The sequence below is a fragment of the Furipterus horrens genome, unplaced genomic scaffold (genome assembly GCF_987537825.1).
Source record: "Furipterus horrens unplaced genomic scaffold, mFurHor1.1.pri manual_scaffold_6, whole genome shotgun sequence".
Taxonomy (NCBI): Eukaryota; Metazoa; Chordata; class Mammalia; order Chiroptera; family Furipteridae; genus Furipterus; species Furipterus horrens.
Genome location: NW_028327176.1, coordinates 45,995,201 through 46,011,267, shown reverse-complemented (window position 1 = coordinate 46,011,267; position 16,067 = coordinate 45,995,201). Strand labels below are relative to the sequence as shown.

General features: G+C 46.3%; 1 protein-coding gene and 1 long non-coding RNA gene across 5 annotated transcripts in view; one reads left to right on the top strand and one right to left on the bottom strand.

The window, feature by feature from the left end:
- Positions 1-3,955: 3,955 nt before the first annotated feature.
- LOC150006083 (uncharacterized) lies at positions 3,956-6,966 on the bottom strand. 4 transcript variants are annotated; one of them, XR_016511910.1, is made up of 4 exons: positions 6,805-6,966; positions 6,382-6,428; positions 5,738-5,856; positions 3,956-4,185 (listed from the first exon to the last, which is right to left on the bottom strand). It is a non-coding gene; the product is annotated as an uncharacterized LOC150006083 (long non-coding RNA). The 4 variants fall into 4 exon arrangements; XR_016511909.1 differs by lacking the exon at positions 6,805-6,966 and having other exon boundaries at positions 6,382-6,600; XR_016511911.1 differs by lacking the exons at positions 6,382-6,428; positions 6,805-6,966 and adding an exon at positions 6,096-6,307.
- The window catches only part of SPRED2 (sprouty related EVH1 domain containing 2), a 119,385-nt gene continuing 109,642 nt past the window's right edge, over positions 6,325-16,067 (top strand). The window contains exon 1 of the mRNA XM_090281403.1: positions 6,325-7,013. Within this exon, the coding sequence (XP_090137529.1) occupies positions 6,988-7,013 (26 nt within the window). The 5' untranslated portion in view covers positions 6,325-6,987. The remainder of the gene's footprint in view (positions 7,014-16,067) is intronic.

Sequence of the window (16,067 nt, the reverse complement as noted above, 5' to 3'; positions counted from 1 at the left end):
TGACCTATTTTGTGAGTCCCAGAGTTGAGTGGTGGCAACTATCTATAATGTCTTCATCTTGAGTGACCAAGCCCTTCTCCCTCTCCCCACCTGTTACGCTGTCATGTTAAAGGCACTAAGATCCATTCAATTTCCCAAGTCAAAAATTTGGAAGTCATCCCAGACCTCTCTATTAGTCCCCATATCTAATAGATCATAAAGCCAAGTCATTTCTACCCCATCTGTGTCTTTGGAATTGGTTTTCCTCCTACACAGCCAATGCGTCTGTGCTTTGTCATTCATTGTTATTCCTGTCATGAAAGAAAAAAATTTCTTTCTAACCAGTCTTTGCTTTGCTTCCTACAAACTATCCCCCATACCTGGAGTAATCTGTTAAAAAGGAAAACCGGAGTCTAGTATTTCCTGCTTAAAATCTTTGGTTATATAATTTGTATGAGCAGATCCACAAATTTGGGGTACATACATGATCCTATTTGGTGATTTTTCCAGTTGATCACTTGAACTCCCAGCTATCCTGTTGGCAGAGAGCCAAGTTATCTTAGGTTGAGTTCCCTAGAAACAGAGCCTAAACTGAGAATCAGTGTTAGCTGTTGTTTTAGAGGCCTCATTGCTCCTGCTACTGGCCTGGGGCTCAGCCCACTTTAATCCACCCTGCCTGGCTGGCCTAGCTAAGTGTAATACATAATCTTGGAGCAGAAGATTGGCAATTGTTTTTTTTCCTCCTAAGAAGCCCAGGGCCCCTCCAGCAAATTGTTGTACCCAGTGACAAGCTCTACCTACCTGGGTCTCAGAGGTCTTGATCTGGTCACAAAACTGGTCACAAAAGATTCTTTTATGCCAGAGGTCAAAAACTCAAATACCTACGGCAGCCTGATGACTGACAGACAGGCCAGCCACCGTTCAGCAACAATCAATTGTTATGGAACAGGAGCTTGGCACTCACAGTAGCCACATCTGTAGAGTTTTTTCAAGAGAAGTCCAAAATCTTGATTTTTATGTGAAATATTTGGATTTTAAACTGTTGGCTAGATTTTTAAAATAATAATAAAAGAGACAGCAAACAAAACTTGTCTTGGGGGCTTTATCTGTCCTAGGGGCTGTCAGTCTTGAATCTGGTTTTATGCCTTAATCCCATAACAATGGATGCCCACTTGCCCTACATTTACATAACTATGGGGCCACTGCAAAGAACTGGGACTAGACAAAGATCAGCTGTGAACTGGCTGCAAAAGTTTCCACGATTTCAACATAGTCTAACCTCCTTTAGGGTGGCCTGTGTGGCCTCCCTCACCCGGCTCCTACCCTCCTCCTTGACCCTTCTGTTACCTCCCTTGCCCCTACTGTTTCACACCTCCAGTATTTTTGTTTGCTGCGCTATCTCAGAGGACCTTCCACTTGCAGTTATATATCAGCACTCACCTTCCTTCAAGATTTGGCTCAAACACCCCTTCCTCTTCTGCTTACCCCATGTTTTAGAGCAGTTATCCCATTGCCCTAAAGCAGCGATTTTCAACCCGTGTGCCACAAGAATTTCTAAAACATGCAATATTTTATTACTTATAGGCACTGACCTCTTTTCCCTTAGACCGTCAAATAAAAAAATGACAACAGCCAACACAACAATAGACATCCGGTGTGAATGAATCAAAATTATACCTTTGTTGTTGCTGTTGTTAGATCAGTAATATATATATATATTTTTGGCACGGTGCAGTCTTTTAGTAATTAGTTTAAGTGTGCCATGAGATGAAAAAGGTGGAAAATTGCTGCCCTAAAGTTTTCTTTACAGGCCTGTTCCCCACCTGAGAGAACCCACGGAGGACAGGAACATGGCCTCAAAGAGTACCTGGTGCTTTAAATACAGATTAAAGGAATGGGTATTCAATTTGAAAAATAATGAGCCTGACAGTCTTTCACACACCAGAAAGCCATTTGTGAAGAACTACTAATTTTATTTTGAGAAATTAAGTTGAAGCTCGGTGTTTAAGAGAAGGGGGGAAAAACCCTCTGTATACTTTCATTTTTAAAAGGAGCACAAATTTGCGAAATACAGTAGGAAAGAATAAGTTTTTAGATTTTCTCAGCTTTGAACACAGTTGAGGCTTTTAAGAAGAGTTCTAGAACTAGAAAATGACTACACTGGCCATGCTAGTTTTACTCCCCAACCTCGAACGTCCCTACGGCTCTTAGCGTTGGGGGTGTTTGCTGCCTCCGAAAAGAGGGAACCAGCTCCTGTAAATGAAACGATACTTGCACAGAATCTGCGGCCCACCGGGGTTGGGGCGAGGCAAGCAACCACAGGCAAAAGACCCTTTGCATAATCTATTCTTAAATTGAATGAGGCTTGTAGAGTTACACACTGAAACTCTAGCGGCAAACCCTAAGCGGTTACATTTTCTCGACAAGGTTTCCCAGCCCTGTCAATCATTTCCTGCTTTCTCCCCCTCCCCAGCGTGTGCACACACACAAGCTTGGGTGGACAGCTGCCTTGACATTGAGCCTCTCTCCTACCTGAAGTGGAGCACCTCAGGAAGCCGCGAAGTTGGCATTTCATTCATAATATATGAACTCAAGGGAGGAGGGAGGGAGGGACAAGAGCCTTTCATCTCTGCTATTTAAAATCCCATCATTGCAGCTGGAAGGGAAAATGACCTGGGAGTGAATTGCATCGGGGCTGAAGTATTGCACGATAACGGTACGAGCTAGCGCGTCAGCGGCCCGCCCGCCGGCTATTTATACCCGGCAGATTATGCAATCTGGCTCCAGCCATTCATGCCCGGACTGGAACGATGTGCGCCGGGTGGGGGAGGGCACCATTCCCGGGCTTCGGGTCAGTTTCTAAGTTTGCATCATCCCCTTCATTACGAGACAGCTTCGGTTTCAATTCGTGCCAGCGGGTCTTGGGGGAGACAGCTGGGCTACAACCTCACTTGGCACACACGACTGCTTATTTAAACATAATAATAAAGTCGCCGGAGCGCCCGAGGCGCAGCCCGGCAGCGCGCAGGGCAGGGCTCCCGGCAGACCGGAAGGAACTGATAAACTGAGCGCTAATGACACCTTCTCCCTCCCCCGTCGGAAGTGTCCTCCAAGCGCCTGTCATTGAGAAATACCAAAGGGGCAGAATGGGGTGAGCTGAGGACAGGCCCCGACGCAACTGCGCGCGCCTCCCGTGCAGCGTCTGTGGGTGGCTGGGGAGGGGGTCGTCTGCAGACCGAGCCGCACAGTAGGGTCCTCTCCAAATCATTCCTCTCCCCAAGGGCGCCCCTGGTCGGGGGTGTTTTGGGGCGAGAGCATAAGGGTGAATGATTTGTTGGATTCCACCCTGCCACCTCACACCGGGGAGATCTACATTTCCAGCAGTAGTGGACCCCGACGGGCTAGAAGTGGGAGGACGCAGAGAGGGGACGAAGGGCACAAAGGAGAGAGCAGATTGCCAAGACGGATAAAATGTCCTCTTCTCCTGGCGCCCGTGCGGACTGGGAGGAGGCGGGGGCTGCGGCCCGCTTCCGAGTAGAACAAGACCTGCGGATCTACTGAGCATGCCCATCTCGGAGCCACCGAGGGTCGCTCCTGTTCTGCGCTCCGGGTTTTCTCGGCGGCCTGGGTGGGGGTGCTGCCCTTCTCTCCCTACTCCACTTGAGAGGCTGGGGGCCGGAGCGGGAGCAGGGGCAGGGGCAGGAATGGGGGTAGCGGGATCTTGCTGGGGGCTCCGCTAGGTTTGCGTGAAGTTGTGAGTAGATTGACATTACTTTTGAAGCTGTACGATCTCACTCTGAGTCAACAACCTTGATTTGATCCTGTACAGAGCTGCCTTCTCCCGTTTTGCAGGTTGTAGGGGATAGCCAGGGACGTAGGTGTTTAGCTCTTTCAGTAATGCCATTAAATTAAAGCCCTAAATCCATGATAGCCCCGATTCTGGTAACAATCTAGTAGACTTGATAACACCGTGATATTCAGATCAATAAACACATCTGAGTTATTAGCCCGATGTGTCATTTATTCCATGGAGTGGCACGAGTACAGTTAGTAATTGATGGGGGAGGACCAAGAGGTGACCTGCTAGGAACTTCCATCAGAAGGTCCCTTTTGGGTAATGAACAAGGCAGAAGAAAAGTGAAAGGTTGTCTTGAAAGGAACATGAAGTACTGAAGTGGAGGGGGTAGCATTTAGTAATCCAGTTGCCTAGAAAGAAGGGTTGCCATTAATTTTATATTTGCAGTATGGTTAACACAGTACCCTCACCTTATAGCCATCTAATCTTCCCAGCAACCCTATTTGTAGGTATTATCCTGACTCTACAGACTCCAAACCAGAGGCTCAGAGAACCTAAAAACCTGCTGGAGTCTGGCACAAGGGCAGGGCATCCACATGGGAACCTGGTGAATTCTGGACCTTGAATATTTTTCTTAGCTCCTCTGGCTACCTGGTCCAAGGGTGAGGGCCAGTCATTCGCTGCTATTAGCAGGGAGCCGGATGAAGAAGTAGTGATGGCACCACTTCTGCTTGCCTACCTATAGAAGTTAGTAATCACCTCAACTGCCATCTTGCCCTTTGGGCTCTCTGAAACTGGCTGATGGAGCCAAAGATGTGCCCACTGGGTGAGATAATTCTGATACGGGCAAATGTCTTTGTTCCCAGAAGTCCAGGAATGACTGAGTGGAATCTCTTTTGGTACCTCTAGGAGAAAAGCAACAATGGCCAAATGTGAGAGCTTGGTAGACATATTAGCTTTATGGAGTTAGAGACCAATGAGAACTTGCTCTGTTCAGTGCTTTCTCATAGACTCTCAATGGCCTCAAAAACTGAGAAAGACAACCTTGCCCCTTGTTCTCCCTGTTTTATAAAGAAACTGAAAAATTGCTAAAAACTTCACTCAGGGTCTCTAGACTGCTAGGGGAAAACAAGAACCCAGGTATTGCTTCCATCTAGTGCCCTTTTCACCACCATATAACATCACTCAGCATCAAAGGTGGGTCAAGCCCAATGCATAGCCACAACATTCATAGTTGTGATCAGCACGAAGCTAGAGTAAACCACTAGTTTCTCCTTGACTCGAGGTGAAACTCCTACTTTCTTTGGAGCACCTGTGGCTCTCCAATGTGTGTGTGTGTGTGTGTGTGTGTGTACCCTTTAAGTGAACTACATTTGAGATTGTGTTTAATCTACTTTTAATTTGTTCAATGATTACTATTTAGTTAAAATATCTGTGTAGTCTCTTAGCACACTCAAGAGAATGGAAAAGTCTACTGTGTTTGGAAGCAGAAGGGGCAGGGACTGTATCTCTTGCTTTCTAGCAAGATCCCAGAAGGAAATACCCAACACTTTGTAATCTGTGGGACCCACTGCAAAGTAAAAAATGTAGATCCCCTTGTTTGTTCAAACACTGTAAAGAATTTCAAGACTGCAATAGCAGAGCAAAGATCCCTGTGCAACTGTGCAGGATGCATGCCCAGGAAGCAAGCCCTGCCCATTGCCCAAATAGTACTGCTTTGGAGACTGTGCGCCCACCTAGACCACGGTCCTAGGCCAAGGCAGGAAAAATAATTTAAGGACAAAGGGTAGTGAGAGGGGGACTCGAGGAGCTCTCCATCTCCCCATTTCACTGTACCAAAGCTCAGTGGGCTGGCAACCTCTACCCCAGTAATAATGGCCTTCAAGGGCTGGGGACAGGGCCATCCTCCATCTAGATGAGAGAGATTTACTGAATAATTTTTTAAAATATATTTGGACTTACCTTTTAACCAGAAAAAGCCCATCATTTCTACTGAAATGCAAACGTTTCTGGGCTGCGTTGGACTTAACCTTTTCTTCTTTTTATGTACAAATAACGATTCCTTAAAAATGCCTGTCCTCCTACCAAGACAAAAAAAGATAAGATTCACGTGAAACTGAAAAGCTTCCGCCATTCAGAACCTTGGCAAAGGCACCTGTGCCGCCCTCACCCCCCTACCCCACGGTGTGGGGGTAGTTGGTCCGCAGATCCCGAGTGCCCCTCCGGCCCTAACCGGTGCTCCCAGTCTCCACCCTTCCTCCCCCTCCCCCCACCCCCCGATTTTTAATCCAGGGGTTTGATAGGAGGGAGGGAACTAAACGGGAGCCAGATGTGTGCGAGTCCCCCCGCTCTCGCCTCCTTCCTCCTTTCGGGCATATTAAAACCCGGAGCTCTGAGGAGAGAGGATCTGGAGCCACACAAACGCAGCGCAAACAACTCCGCTCCGCGGCTCCCCGGGGAGTGGAAGCCAGGAGGGAGGGCGATAGGAAGCCGGGCATGCTCAGTAGACGCGACAAAGTTGGTTTTGTTTTTTTTTTTCCCCCTCTCTTCTCGCTCTCTTTTTTTTTTTCTCGGTCGCAAGTAGGAAGCTTTTTGCACTCCACCACCTCTGGCCGCTGGGAAGACGTCATCGCTTCCGCCCTACTTCCTCCTCCTGTTGGCGGTGGTGAGAATCCAATATGGAGTAAATCGGTAGAGTCGAGAGATGGGGCTCGGACGGGGCGCCCTGCACCGCCTCCCAGGCGCACCTCCCCCGGCCTCCGACCGCTCCCCGGAACCGTGATTGGCCCGGCCCCCGGTGGCGACCCCGGACCGAGCCCCAACCCGCGGCCGGCCCTCCTCTCTTAGCAGTCCCCGCCGCTCCACGGCGCGCTTGTTTTTCTCCTCGTCTCCCTCACTGCCGTCCCCTGCCCAAACCTCTCCCCCGCCTTCTGCTCCCTAGCCCCTGGAGCCCCCGCCCGCCTCGCCCCTCGGCGCTGCGGCGCTCCTTAACCCCGCATCTTGCCTTTGCACCCCTTCCCCCAAACCACCCTGCGCCTTGGTTGTCCGGCTTCCCCTTCTGCCTTGTGCGGCGTCCCCTTCATCTCTAGCCGTCCCCCCTCCCCAACCAAATCAGGCGATCTCCGGAGATGTGAAGAAGGGGGGTGAGCGGACAGGAAGATGAAGGGAGCAAAGCTGCCCGCCGCGGGACAGGCGTCTAGGTGAACAGGAAAATGACCGAAGAAACACACCCGGACGAGTAAGTTTGGTAGCGGGGTGGGACGCGTGTGCCCCGCGGGGGTAGCGTGGGGGTCGGGACTGAGGACGCAGACGGGGACGCTGGTTGGGTGAACTTGGCGTGGGGTGCAGCGACTCGCTGGCCTGTGGGGTTTGGGACGCGAAATTTCCCCTCCCTTGTTGTTGAAGTGAGGAAGGGGCAAAAACTGCTGTGTGCCGGCGGGGGTGCGCCTGGGGTCGGCGGGCTGGTGGCTGCTGCGGGGACCAAGGGCGCACTGCTGACCTCGGGGAGGTCCCCGCTCCCTCTCCGGAGAGTTACAAACGTCCACCACCACCCCGAAGTCCTTGGCACCCTGAGCGGAAGACCTGACACCCCCGCTTCTGTTTCCTGGGTCGGTGGGTTTTTACAGGATGATTTTGTGACTCTTCCGCCCCGTTCCTCGCCCTGCGGTCTTGTTGGGAGCCCTCTTGGACCTAGGCTCCGCCATTTCGTTTTCTTGAATCGCTCTCATTTGCATACCACATTTTCATTCATAAAAAACACGGCCGAGCAAGGGGAGCACTAGGCGCGGGCTTGTGCGGGGGTCTGCGTGCGCCCGGGTCCCCACGCGAGCCGGCGTGCTGTAGCAGCCCCCGGGGTCCCGCGGCGCGTGCCAGTGTGTGTGCACGCGCTTGTGGGCCCAGGATGGGCGCCCCGCGGGGTCTGGATGGCTCGGGGGGCGGGTCCGAGGCGTGCGCAGCGGGGGCGGAGATCGTGCGGGGCAGTGTGCTGCTGGCGTGTGTGTGAGCGCGCGCGCGTGCGCGCGTTGTGTGTGTGTACAGGCGTGCGGGGCAATGCGCTGCGGGTGCACGCGCTAGTGTGTGTGTACAAGCGGCACTGGCGTGCGGGCCTGAGGGTAACAATGCTCGAGGTGCTCCGCCCTAAGAGCTCTTGCGCCAGACCCGGGGCCCACGGGGAACTTGGGACCCGTGCGGTTCTCCATCCCTGGGCCAAGCTATAGCTCCCTCCAGCTTCATGGTCCCAGAATCAGATTTGTTTTTTTTCCCACCCCCGCCGGAGGCAGTTCCAATCGCGGGCGCAATGGAACGTAGGCCGCTGGGCCCGGTGCCTGAGGTCGTCAGCCTCGGGGCCGAGCAATCACCGCACAGCGGCCACCGCTTCTCAGTTGCTGTGCTAGCCACCAGCCACTTTTTTTTTTTTTTTTTTTTTTTTTTTTGTGAATTAGACGCTCTCCTTTATTGTCACATGATAGCCTTCCCCTCCTCCCCTGCACATTCATAAATCCGGAGCCTGCCTCGGCTCTTTTCATTCAGAACTGCCTGCCATTAGCCAAGGTATTGGTGGCGCTGGCTTGGGCGCAAAGACCCTGTCCGCAGCGGCTGAGACTAGAGCTGGAGGGAGGCCCAGGGAGTGTCTGCGGGGGCGTGGGGCCTGCGGGTAGACAGCTCCTCCGGAGTCTTTTGCCTCCGTGAGCATTGAGACTCGGTGCAGAGAGGGGAAGTGACTCAGGGCTTGGGCGACTGAGAGGGCTTCTCTTGTAGCAGGTGACAGAATGCTGTGCTCTACTCTAAGAATCTGCTCACTTCTTTTTTTAATGCCCCTTTATCCTTTGGCGTCTACTGTTGCCAGGCTGGGCGGGAGGGGGTTTTCAGAGGGTTGGTCTTTGGGAAAGGGAATTTCCTTCCTGTGGGTCCCCAGGGAGCTTGATTGTAGTAACCCCTAGTCTGCCAGATACCCCTTCTATTTTAGACATTTTCCTTGGCCTTTGTAGACTATTTTGAAATGGGAAAGTGAAAAAAACTTGGATTTCTAGGGCTGAAATGTAGAGGTGGTATATGCTTCTGGGCCTTACCCCTTTAGGACTTGATCAGTAACAGGTATTTCTATGGGTCCTCTTTTGTCCCTGAACACACAAATAACAATAGTACCAGAGTGGAGTGGGGAGGGACACTTGCCTGGGCTTCAGAATCCCAAAGATTGGTTCAACCATCCTACATTGGGTTCCTGGGCTCCATCTCTTTTGAATACTTGCCTGGCCTCTCTTCATGGCAATATGTTATCCGGTATCCAAAGCAAAAGGACTTAGTGTGGGATCACCAGCAAGAAATAAATACCTCTATTCCAGGCTTTCAGAGTAGTTCAGCGTGGAACCGGCTACCCCCACTGCTGTCAGAAGCCCATTTGAGACAATGGATATTTGAGGACACGTTCTGGTTTCAGTTAGAGAATCAGAAGGCTGTGGCGCCTTAGCCCACTGCAGAAACAGCTTTCTCAGGATTGCTTTTAATATAATGACCTTGGCAGGAGACATGAAATGCCTGGTAAGAAGGCAGGCTGCATGGGCTGTAAGCTGGCATTTGTGGACACTGTCCATTTATTGTTCAAAGTTCTTATTTAATGATCCATCTGAAAAATTTCTTTTAAATATCCGTGCCAGGAAAAAGGTTTCTCTCTGAGTTACAGAGGTTCTTACTGCCCCCACTTTTTTTCCCTACTGCTGTCTGGAAGCTCAGAGCCAACATTATTGCTTGGTTAGGGTAGCCATATTAGCCTAGGTTTCTGCTAGACTTATTTACTTCTCTTTATGAATTTTGATCTTCTATTTTCTCTTCTTATGGTTTCAGGTTTGAGGTCCCTCAGATACCTTTGGAAAGTAGGCAAAGCGTGCAGTACTTATAAAGAGAAATAGTGATATTAAATGGAGACCTAGAGGAGTTACATTTCACATCAAAATACAATAAATCAGAATTTTACAACTCATAAAATTATGCTTAATTAAAAAAAATAAGTTTTGCCTTCTAATGTACCATGTCAATATAAAACTCCTCTCTAATATATAGTAATTAAGAAAAGTTTGCTTTTCACTGATCATCTTGAAAAATAGCTGTTGTATAGAAAATACATTGACTGATCCCACTCATTAGAGATGCATGTTAAGATTTATAATTCTACAAATTTTAAAAATAATTTAAAAAGTAAAGAGCATCAACTATTGAAAGTGGTCTTTGTATATAGGAATAGAAAAATTTTTAAAAAGTCATACTGTATTTTTAAAGTCTTTGATCATGGCTATGAATGGTTTGGAAATTTGCAGAAAAAAATAAAGAAATCCTTCTCAAGTGAGCTATAACCACAGAAACATCAGGTCGTCATTCAGTTTTTTTTTTTTTTTGGTTCCTCTCATAAATTATTCTCTGCAACACGTATCTTGCTGAGAGAATGGATTTGCAGCTTTGCTTGCAGTCATATTCCTAATGTTGAAAGGTTTCTTATTTAAAAGGGAGGGGGCTTAAATATTTTTGCAAAACCATTTTAGAATTAGATAGACATCAGAACTCTTAGATCTAAATACTTGAGCTTACTTCCCAAAAGATGAGAATATTCTTGGGTGAAATCACAATACCATCATCACACTTAACAAAATTAAGAATAATTCCCTAATGTCTTTAACACTCAGTCTCAGTTGTCTGAAAAATGTCTTTTATAAATGTCTTTTTCAGCCAGGATCCAGTCAAAGATCCTGCGTTAAATGCCATTTGTAAAACATACTTAAAGCTCAAGGCTTATCCATTTGCTCACTTTCTGATCTAAGGCAAGTTACTTATGTATAGCACCAAGGTTTTACCTGAGTGTGAATAAAATGGGAATAAATATTAGTGATTTTATGGAGCTGCTGTGAGAATTAAATGAGATAGCTTATGTAAAGCTTACAGTCCAGCACCAAACATAAAACAAGCGCTAGTGTGGCTCTTTAGGAATCAGTGAAGTAGGTTTTTTTAAAGGTTAGCTTGTTAATTTTCAAATAATCCTGGGGAAGATGTATAAAGTTACTTGCCTAAGGCAGCAAACATGTTTGTTTTTTTTTAAGCACGTTACTTAATTTAATCTTAACAATCATATGAGAGATGGGGAAACTGAGGCACAGCCCCACTAAGTAATGTGCCCAAGGTCATATCCTTAGTAACTGAAGGAACTGGGATATGAGCCTGCCAGCAGCCTGGCTCAGGAAAAACTGTGTTTTTAACCACTGTGTGATACTGTCTCAGAAGGCGAAAGAGTGGCCAACCTTGGTCATTCTGACTTCAGAGCTCATGCTATTTCTGCCAGTCATGCTGTTCCTAATTCTGTATTGGTGATAATCTGTCATTGCCATAATTTCTTGCACTTTCCTTATCGTTCCTGAAAATTCAATGAGGCACATACTGAATTAAAGTGAATTTAAGTAAACATGGGTTCAAGAATTCTGAGATGCACCTTAAGATAATAGGAGTGTGAATTCTCATCTACATTCCTTGAAATAACAGTTGTGGGAATTAGACCTGATAAAACAAACACTGACCCATTTTCTTTGCCTTAGCCTCAAAAAGAGGAGGTGTTTCACCCCTATGTTCATAGCAGCACTGTTTACAATAGCTAAGTGCTGGAAACAACCTAAGTGCCCATCTGTAGATGAGTGGATCAAAAAACTGTGGTACATTTACACAATGGAATACTATGTAGCAGAAAGAAAGAAGGAACTCCTACCATTTGCAACAACATGGATGGAACTAGAGAGAATTATGCTTAGTGAAATAAGCCAGGCAAAGAAAGAAAAATACCATATGATATCACCTAATACAGGAAACTAAAGAACAACACAAACAAAGGAACTAAATAGAACAAAGAGCAGAATAGCAGTCAATAGGGGGGAGGGGAGAGGGAGAGAAGGGGGATAAGTAAGGGAAGGGTTTAATTAAAGAGCCTGTATGGAAGACTCATGGACATGGACAACGGGGAGGGATGTGATTGCGGGAGGGGGGGTGGGCTGGGTGGGGGAGAGAAATTGGGGGAAGAGGGGACAACTGTAATTGAAAAACCAAAATAAAAAAAAAAAAAAAAAAAAGAGGAGGTGTTTCTGCTGTGTATGAGTAAAAGTCCTTAAATATTAAAAACATGGATTTCACTTTGCAGAATTGAAATCTTGGTTCATTTATCAGAAAATCTTGAAAGCCAGACAAAAATAATTTGGAATGACCTTAGCAAGCTTGTAATCGAGCACGTTATCAGTGTAGTCATTGTCATTGCATAAAGTCATTGTATAAAGTTAAGTTCCTACTACGAGGCCTTATGTCTCAGTAGGTGGTGGGCCTGGACTAATCTCCACCTGCTGAGTTTGTTTCCATAGGGATATTAGCAAATGCAACCCCCTTTCTAGCTATAGTTGATTCCCTCTGCTTTCCAGTTCCTTTAACCAATAAAATATATAAAAAGTGAATCAGTACAAATATCAAAGCTATTCTGCTTTAACCTGTTTACTCATGCACTTTATTCTGGAATTCTCTTCTTCCTTGCCGTCTCCAACAAGTGAAATTCTCATTCACCCAAACCAGCTTGGTCCTTTCATGAGATCCTCTTAGACTTTCCCCACCCCCATTTTCCAAGGCATAATTGAGGACTCTAGCATTTCTGCCCACACTGTATGGCAGCTACCACAATTTAGATTTGGGCTTAAACCCAGCTAAAGTCTGTCCCAGAATATGAGCTTTTTGGATTCAGGGTTACCTCTCAACTGCCTAGTTTTCTAGTTGTTGGACCAATACCATTAGGCACATTGTGGTTGCTGGATAAATCTACTGATTAAAAAAAAAAAAATGTTTAATTGTCTTAAAATGCTCTTTTGTCCCTGTCGACTAATGCAATAATTACAATTGTATTTGGTTAACTAAGGGCATGTAGAAGCCTCCTTCTGAGAAACCCCCATGTTCACATGAAGCCCTTGGAGTGCATTGTGGAAATCGGGTGCAGAATTTTCTGCTGGTGGTGAAATGTGACTGACAACTCAAAGCCATTTTGATTCCAATCACTGTTGTAGTAGGAACTGGGAATAGAATCAATAGAACTGGGAAATAGAGCACAATAGGCCAGGGCCTGTGTTTCTGCCTTTGCAGGAGAATCTCTGCAGAAATCACAATATTAACAATTTGCAGTAGCTGCAGGGTTCTGGTGGAGTCTTAATGCTTGAAGCTGGAGACAGCTGTGCTGATGAACTCCATTATTGGCATAGTTCCTCTGTTAACTGGACTGAACGAACACAAAAGCACAATCTAACAGTAAAATCCTCCCAAACTGAACAAGATGATAATAGAGGCAGAGCAGGAAGTTTTGGTGTGTGTGGTTGTTTGTTTTGGCTTATTTTCTCTTAAGTAAATTGGGCTGACTTTTTCTTTAAAGAGCCAGTCATATTGATAAACTTTATTTATTTTATTTTTATTTTTATTTTTTTTTAGATTTTATTGATTTTACTTTTCAGAGAGAGGAAAAGGGAGGGAGAAAAAAATCAATGGGTGAGAGAAAAATTCATCAGTTGCCTCTCTCACACTCTCAACCGGGTGCCTGGTCCACAACTCAGGCAAGTGCCCTGGCTAGGATCGAACTGGCAACTTTTTGGTTCGCAAGCTGGCACTCAGTCCACTGAGCCACACGAGCCAAGGTGATGGCTATTTTTTTTTTTTTAAGGAATATTTTATTGATTATGTTATTACAGTTGTCCCTTTTGCCCCAGTCTGCCTGGTGCCACCTTCCCTCCAGAAGTCCCCCCACTTAGTTCATGTCCATGTGTTGTGCATATAAGTTCTTTGGCTTCTCCATTTCCTTTGCTGTTCTTAACATCCCTCTGTCTATTTTGTGCCTACCAATTATGCTTCTTAGTCCCTGTACCTTTTCCCCCATTCTTTCCCTTCCTCCTCCCCACTGATAACCCTCCATATGATTTCCTTATCTATGATTCTGATCCTATTCTAGTTGTTTGCTTAGTTTGTTTTTTAGATTCAGTTTTTGATAGTTGGTGAGTTTCCTATTTTAACGTTCATAGTTTTGATCTTCTTCTTTTTCCTAAATAAGTCTCTTTAACATTTCATATAATAAGGGCTTGGTGATGATGAACTCTTTTAGCTTTACCTTGTCTGGGAAGCACTTTATCTGCCCTTCCATTCTAAACAATAGCTTTGCTGGATAGAGTAATTTTGGTTGTAGGTCCTTGCTTTTCATCACATTGAATACTTCTTGCCAGTCCCTTATTGCCTGCAAAGTTTCTTTTGAAAAATCAGCTGATAGTCTTATGATCACTCCTTTGTAGGTAAGTCTCTGTTTTTTCTTGCTGCTTTTAAGATTCTCTCTTTATCTTTAGCCTTTGGCACTTTAATTATGATGAGTCTTGGTGTGGTCCTCTTTGGGTCCAACTTGTTTGGGACTCTGCTTCCTGGACCTATATCTCTATTTCCTTTGCCAAATTAGGGAAGTTTCCTCCATTATTTTTTCAAGTAAGTTTTCAATTTCTTGCTTTTCCTGTTCTTCTTCTGGCATCCCTTTGATTTGGAAGTTGGCACTTTTGGAGACATCCTAGAATCTTCTTAAACTCTCCTTGCTATTTTGAATTCTTGTATCTTCATTTTGTTCTGGTTGAATGTTTATTTCTTCCTTATGTTCCAAATTATTGTTTTGAAGCCTGACTTCCTTCCCTTAACTGTTGGTTCCCTGTTTATTCTTCTTTATTTCACTTTGTATAACCTTCACTTTGTGGCCATACCCAATCATTTCTCTGAGCACCCTTATCACCAGTGTTTTGAACTCTGCATCTGGTAGGTTGTCTATTTTCTTTTCACTTAGTTCTCTTTCTTGAGTTTTGATCTGTCCTTTTTTTTTGGTTATACTTCTTTATCTCCTCAATTTGGCAGCCTCCCTGTGTTTGCTTCTGTGTATTAGGTAGAGCTGCCGCACCTGTTACATTGTAAGGGGCAGAGCCTTAGTTATTTGTCAGTGCAGGACAACCCATTTTACTGCTTTTTGACGCTATATGTGGGAGAGGAGTCTGAGAGGGAACAATGCCACTTGCTTGGCACTCTCCCACCTTTTCCAGTCGCTTTCGGTATGCAACTGGCGCTTCTCTAGCTGTGGCCCTGGTAATGGTTCCCAGAGTGGGTAGGTTTGCAGATGTTTTAGAACCGTGGGAGGCTCTAAATGGACTCTCCTGAGAGACTGGAAGTTTGTTCCGCTGCCCCAACCCCCACTGGTTTTCATGGTCAGAAGCAATGAGGCTTTATTTTCCTGGCACTGGAAACTTGAGCTGCGTGGTCTAGCCTGCGACTGTATTTGCACCCCAGGTGTCCCTCCCAGCTTTTATCCACCACACATGAATGCTGAAACACTCATGCCTTGCCACAGCTGCCTCGCCTCCGCCACACCGCATCCTCTCCACCTGGCTCCCTGGCTATGCCTCTCCTATGCGTCTCGATGAATATTTCTTCTTTAAATCTTTGGTTGTCCGACTTCCATACAGTTCGATTTTCTGGCAGTTCTGGTTTTATTTTGTTCTGCGGTAGTTGTTATCCTTCTTATGGTTCTGCAAGGAGGTGAGGAGTGTTTACTTCCATCTTGGCTGAAAGTTAATAAATATTTCGTTTTAATCAATATTTAAGGCTAGAACATTGATTTTTTTAGGCATTTTCTAGGTCTGTTAGTCACTGTAGTAGGAGGAATATTTTGCAGGGGTGTGTACAGTGCTCTGTAGAGCAAAATGCATTTTCTTGTGCTTGCCCTAGGTAGGCCTGAAGGATTGTTATCACAGTTTGACATGTCCCATGTGATGGGAAGGAAGTCTGGCCAGGGTCTTAGTAAAATCCTTGATAATAACTGGTATAAGAGTTAAGAACAACTGTTTCATAACTACTCGTTTCTCAGGTAATCTTTGTAAACAATATGTTCGTCGGCAGCCGTCCGTCTCGAGAGACGATGGTGTAGCTTCTTAAGAGTCTATCTGCACCCCCGAGAATGGCTGTGCAGTCCGACTCGGGAGTGACACGGTATCTGTCTCCTCCCGTGTTGAATCGACATCTTGCGATGACGCTGGAGTGTCCTCTCCAGTGAAGCTGAAGCTACAGAGCCTGGGCAGGGTGATAAGGAGGGTCTGCTGTTGCCCATGCAGCAGACCCCCCCTCTCTTCGCAGCTGAAGGATCCAAGGGAAAGACGGAGTCAATACAGCTTGGCTTCAGGTACGCCGCAGGAGTTGCCGGTGTTGACTACAACGTCAAACCGCCTTA